The sequence below is a fragment of the Schistocerca piceifrons genome, chromosome 4 (genome assembly GCF_021461385.2).
Source record: "Schistocerca piceifrons isolate TAMUIC-IGC-003096 chromosome 4, iqSchPice1.1, whole genome shotgun sequence".
NCBI classification, from domain to species: domain Eukaryota; kingdom Metazoa; phylum Arthropoda; class Insecta; order Orthoptera; family Acrididae; genus Schistocerca; species Schistocerca piceifrons.
This window is the reverse complement of record NC_060141.1, coordinates 34,482,079-34,495,264: the sequence shown is the minus strand read 5'-3', so window position 1 is coordinate 34,495,264 and position 13,186 is coordinate 34,482,079. Positions and strand designations below refer to the sequence as shown.

Sequence of the window (13,186 nt, the reverse complement as noted above, 5' to 3'; positions counted from 1 at the left end):
AGAAATCCTTGGCTAACAGAAGAAATATTGAATTTAATTGATGAAAGGAGAAAATATAAAAATACAGTAAATGAAGCAGGCAAAAAGGAATACAAATGTCTCAAAAATGAGATCGACAGGAAGTGCAAAGTGGCTAATCAGGGATGGATAGAGGACAAATGTAAGGATGTAGACGCTTATCTCACTAGGGGTAAGATAGATACTGCCTACAGGAAAATTAAAGAGACCTTTGGAGAAAAGAGAACCACTTGTATGAATATCAAGAGCTCAGATGGAAACCCAGTTCTAAGCAAAGAAGGGAAAGCAGAAAGGTGGAAGGAGTATATAGAGGGTCTATACAAGGGGGATGTACTTGAGGACAATATTATTGAAATGGAAGAGAATGTAGATGAAGATGAAATGGGAGATACGATACTGCGTGAAAAGTTTAACAGAGCACTGAAAGACCTGAGTCGAAACAAGGCCCTGGGAGTAGACAACATTCCACTAGAACTACTGACGGCCGCGGGAGAGCCAGTCGTGACAAAACTTTACCATCTGGTGAGCAAGATGTATGAGACAGGCGAAATACCCTCAGACTTTAAGAAGAATATAATAATTCCAATCCCAAAGAATGCAGGTGTTGACAGATGTGAAAATTACCGAACTATCAGTTTAATAAGTCACAGCTGCAAAATACTAACACGAATTCTTCACAGACGAATGGAAAAACTGGTAGAAGCCGACCTTGGGGAAGATCAGTTGGGATTCCGTAGAAATATTGGAACACGTGAGGCAATACTGACCTTACGACTTATCTTAGAAGAAAGATTAAGGAAAGGCAAACCTACGTTTCTAGCATTTGTAGACTTAGAGAAAGCTTTTGACAATGTTGACTAGAATAATCTCTTTCAAATTCTAAAGATGGCAAGGGTAAAATACAGGGAGCGAAAGGCTATTTACAATTTGTACAGAAACCAGATGGCAGTTATAAGTGTCGAGGGGCATGAAAGGGAAGCAGCAGTTTAGAATGGAGTGAGACAGGGCTGTAGCCTCTCCCCGATGTTATTCAATCTGTATATTGAGCAAGCAGTAAAGGAAACAAAAGAAAAATTCGGAGTAGGTATTAAAATTCATGGAGAAGAAGTAAAAACTTTGAGGTTCGCCGATGACATTGTAATTCTGTCAGAGACAGCAAAGGACTTCGAAGAGCAGTTGAACGGAATGGACAGTGTCTTGAAAGGAGGATATAAGATGAACATCAATAAAAGCAAAACGAGGATAATGGAATGTAGTCGAATTAAGTCGGGTGATGCTGAGGGAATTAGATTAGGAAATGAGGCACTTAAAGTAGTGAAGGAGTTTTGCTATTTGGGGAGCAAAATAACTGATGATGGGCGAAGAAGAGAAGATATAAAATGTAGAATGCCAATGGCAAGGAAAGCGTTTCTGAAGAAGAGAAATTTGTTAACATCGAGTATAGATTTAAGTGTCAGGAAGTCGTTTCTGAAAGTATTCGTATGGAGGGTAGCCATGTATGGAAGTGAAACATGGACGATAAATAGTTTGGACAAGAAGAGAATATAAGCTTTCTAAATGTGGTGCTACACAAGAATGCTGAAGATTAGATGGGTAGGTCACATAACTAATGAGGAGGTATTGAATAGGATTGGGGAGAAGAGAAGTTTGTGGCACAACTTGACGAGAAGAAGGGACCGGTTGGTAGGACATGTTCTGAGGCATCAAGGGATCACAAATTTAGCATTGGAGGGCAGCGTGGAGGATAAAAATCGTTGAGGGAGACCAAGAGATGAATACACTAAGCAGATTCAGATGGATGTAGGTTGCAGTAGGTACTGGGAGATGAAGAAACTTGCACAGGATAGGGTAGCATGGAGAGCTGCATCAAATCAGTCTCAGGACTGAAGACCACAACAACAACAACGTCGATGTCCCCCCAGCATCATTCCACGATTTTCTGGCGACCGGATATTTCGCCAGTTTCACGTCCTTTCTCTTCCCGACCCTCGTTCCCGATAAAACGTAGTCAGCAAAGAGGAGGTACAGATGGTGCTTTATCACTGTTCCATATTCTAGGGTTTCTTCCGCAGCTCGGAAGTACGATGGTGAGTCAAATGAAAACCTTAAATTTGTAATAACAAATCGAAATTTCGCGTCGTAAGCGTGCTACAAACACCGTGCAGAGTGGCCTATAGGTGGCAGCATAGTGCAGATGCACACATACCATCGCAGTATCAGTATAAAGATGGCCGCCACACTTGCCACTTGCACCAGAGAAGAACACCGTTCTGTTATTAGGTTTTTGCGTAGTGAAGGTGTGGAACCTATTGAAATTCATCGACGAACGAAGGTTCAGTACGGTGATGCATGTTTGTCACAGCAGCAAGTATACGAATGGAGAAGGAAGATAGCAAATGGTGTGACTTCAGTGGAAGATGCTCCTCGTCTAGGTTAGGCAAAACGAGTTGTGACTCCACAGAACATTGCAGCAGTTGAAGCCATAGAGAAGGAAAACCGCCGAGTGACACTGAATGACATTGCAGCATGTTTACAGATAAGTCGTTGGTCAGCACACCACATTGTGCATGATGTGCTCCAGTTTCACAGAGTGTCTGCAAGATAGGTGTCACGGCAGCGGACTCCTGAAATGAGAGAACGACGTGTTAATGCTTGTGAAGAACTTCTTCGGCACTTTGAACGAGAAGGTGATGGCTTCCTTGCAAGAATCATTACTGTGGCGAAACCTGGGTTCACTTCCACCAGCCGAAAACGAAGAGAGCGAGCAAGGAATGGCGCCATTCCTCATCACCAAGTGATTTCCATATGTTTGGACCACTCAAAGACGCAGTGTTAGGAAATAAGTTCCGTTCTGATGAAGAGGTACTCCACGCTGTGCATGAGTGGTTGCGAGGACTACAAAAAGAAATTTTTTCTATAGGTATTTATGCACTTTGTAAGCGCTGGAGGATTTGCACTGAGCGTTGGGGAGATTATGTTGAAAAGTCATACAGCTTTGTATCACTTCTGCACAATAAATAATATTTAAAAAATATTCGAGGTTTTCACTTGACTCACCCTCTTAACAACAGCTTAAAGGCCTCCGTGCGTACTGCAATTAGTCTAAACTTGTCTTCGCGGGGTTTGTGGTGTATTCGTATATTCTTAATCTAATACTGCTGTCCGCAGCTCGTGGTCGTGCGGTAGCGTTCTCGCTTCCCACGCCCGGGTTCGATTCCCGGCGGGGTCAGGGATTTTCTCTGCCTCGTGATGACTGGGTGTTGTGTGCTGTCCTTAGGTTAGTTAGGTTTAAGTAATTCTAAGTTCTAGGGGACTGATGACCATAGATGTTAAGTCCCATAGTGCTCAGAGCCATTTGACCCATTTTTATCTAATACTGCTTCTTGGTTCAAATGGTTCAAATGGCTCTGAGCACTATGGGACTTAACATCTATGGTCATCAGTCCCCTAGAACTTAGAACTACTTAAACCTAACTAACCTAAGGACATCACACAACACCCAGTCATCACGAGGCAGAGAAAATCCCTGACCCCGCCGGGAATCGAACTCGGAAACCCGGGTGTGGGAAGCGAGAACGCTACCGCACGACCACGAGCTGCGGACATGCTTCTTGGTACTTCATGGGTAGGATTTCGCGAAAGTTTTATCAATCCAGTGACCATTCGTACTGCCTTCCTTTGAATACGTTCAGTATCCCTGTTAGTCGTACCTGGTATGGATTCTAGGCTGGGACGCACAAGTGCGTTGGCAGTAGTCTCCTCAGACTTATTCCATCTTCCAATAAACCGAAGTCTGTACCTTCTTTAACAACCACTAAGCATCTGTGACCGTTCCGTTCCATGTCTTCACCGAGGTGCTTGCATGAGTTGATTAGCTCCAGTTGTGATTGACTGACACAGTACTCGTAGGATACTACTTTCACGCGTTTTGTGAAGTGATAATCTATCATTTCCATACATTTAAAGCAAGTAGTCAATCAACATGTGACACCACATATTTTCAGCTTTTATCAGACAGTACTTTATTACAGATAATTGCATTATGTGCACAAAGCCTGTGGTTACTATTAATATTATATGTCAGACCATTAGCATACAATATTAGGAGCAAGATTCCAAGTACATTCCCTGGAACACGCCGTAACATACTGCGTCCCCCTTACCATTTCATCTGAGAGAATACAGGGTTGTCAGAAACAGTCAAACGCTTGTAAGGGTGTTGCAGGGTAGGTCGTACTGAGAAATAATTGTTGTTAGGAAAAAATTCGATACGTTGCACCGTTTCCGAGTTAATTAGCGTTGAAGTTATCCAATCAGACAGTTGCGCGCACAAATTCAAGAGAGCGATACAAAAATCGGACGTGGGACGGTAGCAAGGATCGAACTCGAGCCAAACGCCGAGCAGTCTCGTGCTCTGAGAACAGCTGACACTAATTGGATTTGGAAAACCGTTTGAATTCGCACACGCAACGACCTGATTGCCTACCTTAAATGCTAATTAGATCGCAAACCATCTCAGATTGTTTCTGACCACCCCTGTATCTTCTTCCCTTCGTCCTGCCTCTCTACTTTTCTTGATGCTTTGTTTCCGTCGGCTCCCTGCGGTGCGTCCCTTTGTTTAAGATTTGCAACTGGAGCTGAGGACAACCTCACACGCGAGGACACCCCACATGTGACCGGCAGTGTGCGCTAGGACGGCGATGTTCATGGCGGAGGTAGCCAGTTCCAATCTGAAAGGCACCTGTAATTGCAGAAGTTCGACCTGCAAGGTGTCGGGAGATAATACGCTATGTGGTCGAAAGTATCCGGATACCTGGCTGAAATGACACAAGTTCGTGGCGCCATCCATCGGTAATGCTGGAATTCAGTGTGGTATTGGTGCTGATGACAGCTTCCACTCTCGCAGACGTACATTCAGTCAGGTGCTGGAAGGTTTCTTGGGGAATGGTAGCCCATTCTTCACGGAGTGCTGAACTGAGGAGAGGTATTGATGTCGGTCGGTGAGGCCTGGCACGAAGTCGGCATTCCAAAACATCCCAAAGGTGTTCTACAGGGTTCAGGTCAGGACTCTGTGCAGGCCAGTCCATTACAGCGATGTTATTGTCGTGTAGCCACTCGCCACAGGCCGTGCATTATGAACAGTGTTGAAAGATGCAATCACCATCCCCGCATTGTTCTTCACCAGTGAGAAGCAAGAAGGTGCTTAAAACATCAATGTAGGCCTGTGCTGTGATAGTGCCACGCAAATCAACAAGCGGTGCAAGCCCCCTCCATGAAAAACACGACCACACTATAACACCACCGCCTCCGAATTTTACTGTTGGCACTAAACGCGCTGGCAGATGACGTTCACCGGGCATTCGCCATGCCCACACCCTGCCATCGGATCGCCACGTTGTGTACCGCGATTCGTCACTCCACACAACGTCTTTGCACTGTTCAATCGTCCAACGTTTACACTCCTTACACCAAGCGAGGCGTCGTTTGGCATTTACCGGTGTGATGTGCGGCTTATTTGCAGCTGGTCGACCATGAAATCCAAGTTTTCTCACCTTCCGTCTAACTGTCATAGTACTTGCAGTGGATCCTGATGCAGTCTGGAATTCGTGTGTGATAGTCTGGATAGATGTCTCTGCCTATTACACATTTCGACCTTCTTCAACTGTCGGCGGTCTCTGTCAGTCAACAGACGAGGTCGGCCTGTACGCTTTTGTGCTGAACGCGTCTCTTCACGTTTCCACTTCAGTATCACGTCGGAAACAGCGGACCTAGGTATATTTAGGAGTATGGAAATCTCGGGTTCAGACCTATGACACAAGTGACACTCAGTCACCTGACCGCGTTATAAGTCCGTGAGTTCTGCGGAGCGCCCTATTCTAGTCTCTCACTATGTGTAATGACTACTGAGGTCGCTGATGTGGAGTACCTGGCAGTAGGTGGCAGCACAATGCACCTAATGTGAAAAACGTATGTTTTTGGAGGTGTCCTGATTCTTTTGATCACATAGTGTATGTATAGTCACCGATCACCTAACTCGACACCAGTGTTGTGAGCTAGCTGGAAACGTATTCAGAAATGGCAGTGTTGATGATAATCCACTCCTCCTGGAGCAGCTACATGACACGACTACCTTATATATCACCTAAGACCGTCCTTTCGTTTCGACAAGTATTCGTACCGTATCAACAGAAAACCCCAGTGCACAGTAGTGTACTACAGCTATCCACTCGACAGAGGTACGTACTCGAAACTTCAACCACAGGCAATGGCAAACCATTCCACAATTATTTTTAGGAAGAAGCTGTGTGGATTGTTTAATAGTATCACTATACGCTTAGTATTGACTAAATGACACTGCAAATCAGTACACAGTCTGAGTTGCCTAGTACGTAACACTTTGTAATGGTGATAGTGGATGCGTCAGCTGTATATTTTGAGAAAAATTTATTTTCGCAGCCTCATTTATGCTGCGCAACGAGATCTGTGAAAATATTCTTTACTTACTTCATAATCGGTCCGAAGCAGATTTTAAGCAAATGATGGTGACAAAAGAAGTGACTATTTTGCTAGGCTCGTAACACTACCGTCACTTATAGAAACTACTATAGCTTTTTGTACAGTTTCCAATGTTCATTGTTATGTAATATTCTCCAGTCATGATTAGCGTTGGTTCAAACATTTTTCTTAACATTTTGCGTTGAGGTACCCTTTTTTTAACTCGTAGATTCAAACTGTAGCCTAAAATTGGTGCAATTAATGTTTTTCATACGTGCATATTCGGTTTCCTACAAAGTAATTTGTTTCTGAAAAATTCAGTTAAGACTATAACAATTGTTAGATTTTTGAATTCATGCTGCTGTTTCAACTTTTACGGGACTGATTAGAGGTTACATGGTTCCGACACATATAAATAAGAGCACTATTTTGCTCAATTTATCCATTTCATAGTGATAGCAATGTTCCTTGTGCATTTCCTTAAATATTCTCTTTCAGTATCGCCACTAGATTTTAAAAAAAATCGTTTGAATATGCCGTGGGTGATGTCATCAGTCTCTTGTTGCGGCAATAACGCCCATTCTTCCTGCACAGCTGCCCGCGAGCCTTGGAGAGTGGTCGGTGGACGCTGGCGTGACGCAGCTTGTCTCCTTAGCGCATCCCACACTTGCTCCATGGGATTCAAATCGGGAGAGCGAACAGGCCACGCCATGCGTACAATATCTTCCGTTTCCCAAAAGACATCAACCACCTATGTTCTATGAAGTCAAACAGTACAAAGTCTGGGCCCACAGAATAACCGCACATGAGGTCTCAAGATCTCGCCGCGATACCTGACAGCAGCTGAACCTTGCCGATTCACCCTTACAATTTCGTGAAGGAGTTTTAGAATGGTCAACTAATCCCTGCCCACACCATTAAGGATTCTCCTCAATATCCGTCTCTTCCCACAATGTCTGGATTCCGAAATCGTGTTCCACGTTCCTTCCAGACGCGAATCCGTCGAGAATCACTCTCCAGACCAGTTTGCGGAAGTCCTACTTCTTCTTACGGCCCTCCACCGCAGAGAGTCTGGTAGGCGTCTTCTCTACGCCATACTGCACCATCTGTGAGTGTGTATACAGAGTTTGTGGATGTGGGAGTACCTGGCAAACACTATTTCGTTTGATAGGTGCGCTGACGACATCGTTGACGTGGTTTTCCATTGCCCGGAATGCCATCTTCCGTGCAGAACACGATTGTACGGACATCTGTTCCCATTTTGTACGATTACTCCGTGAATTAGATACAACACGCGAAAGTAGCGGTTTGTTGCTTTAACACTGGACATAAGTGTAGACCTGGTTCGCATAGCTACAGCTTGGCGTGGTCAATCAAGTAGTACGTCGAAACTTCCTGGCAGATTAAAACTGTGTGCCCGACCGAGACTCGAACTCGGGACCTTTGCCTTTCGCGGGCAAGTGCTCTACCAACTGAGCTACCGAAGCACGACTCACGCCCGTACTCACAGGTTTACTTCTGCCAGTATCTCGTCTCCTACATTCCAAACTTTACAGAAGCTCTCCTGCTTGGTTCGCAGGAGAGCTTCTGTAAAGTTTGGAATGTAGGAGACGAGATACTGGCAGAAGTAAACCTGTGAGTACGGGCGTGAGTCGTGCTTCGGTAGCTCAATTGGTAGAGCACTTGCCCGCGAAAGGCAAAGGTCCCGAGTTCGAGTCTCGGTCGGGCACACAGTTTTAATCTGCCAGGAAGTTTCATATCTGCGCACACTCCGCTGCAGAGTGAAAATCTCATTCTGGAAGTAGTACGTCATCCACAACATTATTAAACACCAACCTAGAATCTTTACAGGTACAACATTTCCCGATATTTCTAAAGCTGTGCATCCAGTTCTCGCATTCACCACTGAACACCTGGGGTCATCTCACTAGGAAGTGGGTGCTCGAGGCGGATGTGTTACAGAGGCTCGACGCCATTTAACTGCTTCTTAACCTGACGTCGGCGGGCTCTACAATGCAAATGGAGCTTAGGCCGCTCCCGTGTACCGCCTGTTATGGATTACGTGGAGTGAGGCAACGCCACACAGACCACATACGGAAGCTCTAGAACCAGCGGAATGCGTCACTTCCAGAAATACTCCCCATTCTGATCAGCTTTCCTGAGCGCCTAACACAAGATCTCATAATGTCATGAGCGTGACTTTTACTAGACTCTAGAAACGTCGAATATTCGCGCACAATAATTTAGAACCATTACATGTTTGAGCCTAGGATAATGAACAACATTCTATTCAGACCAGAAACTGATTTGATGGGGCCTGCCGCACCAGTCTCACCTTCCCAAGCCACTTCATTTCTGCATAATTGCTGGAACGTACATTCATTGGCTCCTCATTACTGTATTCAACCCTTGGTTTCCCTCTACAACCAATCACACTTGCCTCCATTACCAAACTAATGATTACTAATGAGTATATGATGCCTCCAGACGCGTCCTGTCAACTGATCCCACCTTTTAGTCAAGTTGAACCACAAATTTCTTGTCTCTTCAATCCTGCTCAATACCTCCACATTAGTTACGCGATCTACCCATCTAATATTTAGCATTCTTGTGTAGTACAACATTTCGAAAGCTTCCATTCTCTTCTTGTCTGGACCCTTTACCATCCACGTGTCACTTATGTACAAGTGTACACTTCTGAGAAATGAGTCCAGAAAAGACTTCCAAACACTTAAAATTTATACTCCATATTAACAAATTCCTCTTCTTCAGAAACGCTTTTCTTGTCATTTATATCCTCTCTGCCTCGGCCTCGTAGGTCATTCTGCTGCCGAGACAGCAGAACCCACGCAATACTTTTAGTGCCTCATTTTCTAATCTGATTCCCTCGGCATCGCTTGATCTATTTCGACTACATTCCATTACGCTTGTTTTGCTTTTGTTGGTGTTCATTGTGTAGCCCCTTTTCAAGACACTGCCCATTCCATTCAACAGTTCTTCTAAATCGTTTGCTACCCAAGGCACAATTACATCATCCGCAAGACACAAGACTTTAACTAATTCTCCCTGAACTGCGTCTCCCTTACCATATTTCTCCTATGTTTCCTTCACTGCTTGCTCAGCGTGCAGACGGAATAACATGGAATTTTTCTACAACTCTGTCTCTCTCCCATCTCATCTGCTATTTCCTTTTCATGCCCTTCGACTCTTATGGCTGCAGACAGGCGTACGAACAAGCCGTACATCTACATCATTCTCCTCAAGCCACCTAATGGTGTGTGGCGGAGGGTACTTTTTGTACCACTAACTGAGCCCTCCAACCCTGTTCCACTCGCAAATTGCGGGTGGGAAGAATGATTGTCGGTAAGCCTCTGTATTGCCTCTAATTTCTCGAATTTTCTCCCGATGGTCATTAAGCGAGACATATGTAGGGGGAATAATACGTTGTTCGACTCTTCCTGGAAAGTGCTCTCTCGAAATTTCGGTATTAAATCTCTCTCTCTCTCTCTCTCTCTCTCTCTCTCTCTCTCTCTTGCAACGTCTGCCAATTGAGTTTATTGAGGATTACGCAAAGCTCTGGTGCCGACTAAATGATCCCGTGGCGAAACGTGCCTCTCTTCGTTGGACCTGCTCTATTTCTTCTAACAATCCTATCTGGTAGATATCCGAGATAGATGAACGGTACTCAATAATGGGTCGAACAAGTTCCTTATAAGCCACCCCCTTCCTGGATGAATTACATTTCCTTAAGATTATTCCTATGAATCTGAGTGTGGCATCTGCTTTTCCCACTATTTGTTTTTTATGGTCATTCCACCGAAGGTTGCTTCGGGTAGTTACTCCTAGATTTTTCACGGCAGATAATGTTTTCAGCGGTTTGTCACCAATAGTGTAGCTATACAGTAGTGGATTTCTTTTCCTGTGTAAGCGCAATATGTTATTATCTTTTTACGTTCAGGGTCAACTGCCACAGCCTGCACCATTCATCAGTTCTCTGGGGGGGAGGGGGGTCATTCTCCAAATCATTACTACCTTCTGGTTGTAGACAACCGCATGAATTGCGAACAGCCTAAGACAACATTCGACGCTCTCTACTAGATGATTTATATTTATTGTAAACAATAACAGTCCTATCAAATTTGCATGGAGTACACCGGAAATTACCTTTACATCTGTCGATTTTGTTCCGTTAGATACTCTTTCGCTCCCTGTACTTTATCCCTCCTACTTTCAGAAGTTCAAAAAAAATTTCAAATGTATGTGAAATCTTGGGGGACTGAACCGCTAAGGTCATCAGTCCCTTAGCCAACACACTACTTAACCTAAATTATCCTAAGGAGAAACACACTCGCACCCATGCCCAAGGGAGGACTCGAACCTCCGCCGGGACCAGCCGCACAGTCCATGACTGCAGCGCCTTACATCGGAAGTTCAGACACCTTTTAGACGTAGTAGGAATTAAATTTAAGTTCACGGAGTGAAAGTCGGTAGCGCTGCGGTGCAGTGTGCGTGTTATCTCGTGGAGTGCAAACACCGGCTGTGGCTGCGGCTAATCGGCGGTTTGTACAGCGCCGCCTCACCCAGCCTTGTGCTTCCAGTGCCGGAGGAGAAGGAGACGCTGCTGTCGAGGCAGCTGTCGCGGCCGCCGGCGCTGCTGTCCGCGGGTTCGACTCCCCGCTCCACGCCCAGGACCACGCCCACCAGGAGCCAGTCGCCGACCGTCTCACGTGAGTACCGCGGCGCGCTCTGACGTAGTGTCCGCTGCGAGCGAGTAAGTAAAGGTCCGGCACACAGCGCCGATTTAGCAGTAACATACTGAGGCCATGCTCAAGCCAGACTGCTGCTGTTGCTATACTGATGTAATTCATGTAGACGTATCTTTATTTTGCGGTTGCATCACAGGAAATGTAAACGAGAAAATAGTAAAAAATCAAAATTTCGGAAATTATTGGCAGTAACGCAGTATAGTGTTCACGGCGGTGCATACTGAAGTGTGAGATCTATTTTAATGATGAAAGAAAAATGTTATAGAAGACGTCAAATCAGCAGGAGAACATGATTCAAAGAGCAGAGAGATGATACTGGAGAACATACGATGAAAAAGACTAGAATTCTATGGACACATAATAAATGACAGTGGGCTAACACTAGACTGAAAGCTACCACAAAATGTTTTGAAGAAATAAAAAAAGAATATGGACAAAATTTCTTTCGGTCGAAAGAGAATGTGCAATATATAGGTGTTCCGAGCTAAGATCGACATCCTCAAAGGGTTTGCAGAAAAAACGAATTCCAGAAGTCATGAACATGGTCGAAATATAAGAGAAAAACATCAGTGGAAGAATGAAGAAATTCTGGAAGTGTGATAGGACACAAGTCGCGCTACAACCTGGATTTTGACCAACCGGAAAAAAAATCCAGGAAAGGTCTGTTGACCGCTCTCCAGAATAACTTGAATCTCTGAGGAAGAAGAAAAAATGTATCTTTAGAAGAGTTACCTTTTCATCGCCATGTGGCGCTACAGTTAGTACCGTTATTTTATGCAGCTACAATTACACTAATAATTAATGAAAAAGGCGATTTGTCTGTTCCTAGGACTTTTATTATTCAGAGCGTACTTTTTCCCAGTTGCAGTCCACCAGCCAGAAATTTTTTTCTAAGGAACGGCGATCATAATCGACCCTGTGTCCATAAGAGCCCTAAGCAGTTAAGTACAAAGTACCATTTAAAAAATCCCAACTCTGTTCATTTTTATGGAAACCTCGTCGTGCTTTTCCACTCAAAGGATTTGCAATTTTTGCTATATTCGATTAACCGGGTGAGTGATCACTGAATTATGATGGTATCGAAATTGTGACCATGTGACGAGGTGATTTTTGTGACAGTACATCAGACGTCTTAAAGAGTCAGTCCGTCTGCTGATGGTGACTAATCGGCTGAAATGGAGAATAGAAAGTGCTTAATAAGTAATTGGCAAAAACGTGATTCTTTGGCAGTTGAAATACATCTGTCGAAGATTCCTTGTAGATAGTGTGCATCTTAAGTAATTGCACATTTTTTCCTAATGGAGATAACAACTTAGAAGATGACACAGCCCTTACGCGTCACGTGCGTCTTATGCAGGAACGATTTGATGAAGACTACTACATCGATCGACCTCGTCTTCCTAGACGCCCAATGCTTCCAGGTTTCGACGGCACCGAACACCGGTTGAACTTGACGATATGGGGCATGTACTCATGAAAACCTCCGCCAGCTCCACTGTCGCTACTGGAAGGCGGCCTGCAGCTGCCGCCGTGAGTTACAAAGTAACTTCTGAGGGTGGACAATGCAGTGCGCGCTACAGCACAATTTCAGGTCGAACATGAGAGGTGTCTATGACTACGCTATCCAGAGGAATTGCTGGCAGATAACCACGCATTGAAAAAGGACATAAAATAGTATTCCACGACTTCTCTATGATTATCAAGGCTAACGATTTCTGGGACAGCGAAATACGTGATAACACACATAAAGCTGGCGGTAAGAAGCTGACAAGGCGACCACGGCTATTCCTTGTCACCGATTGCCTCTAAATGTATGGTATATGCAGGGCTTGCACGATTGTAAAATGTAAAATGGTGCAAGATGTTCCAAGTTCTCAGAAAAATAGGGGTAATCTATAAAGAGAGAC

The 13,186-nt window shown here is 44.5% G+C and overlaps 1 protein-coding gene across 1 annotated transcript in view; it reads left to right on the top strand.

Moving 5' to 3' along the window:
- Positions 1-13,186, top strand: part of LOC124795572 (myosin light chain kinase, smooth muscle-like) — a 1,044,560-nt gene that overhangs the window by 702,278 nt on the left and 329,096 nt on the right. The window contains exons 15-16 of the mRNA XM_047259644.1: positions 11,112-11,244; positions 12,003-12,006. Of these exons, the coding sequence (XP_047115600.1) occupies positions 11,112-11,244; positions 12,003-12,006 (137 nt within the window). The remainder of the gene's footprint in view (positions 1-11,111; positions 11,245-12,002; positions 12,007-13,186) is intronic.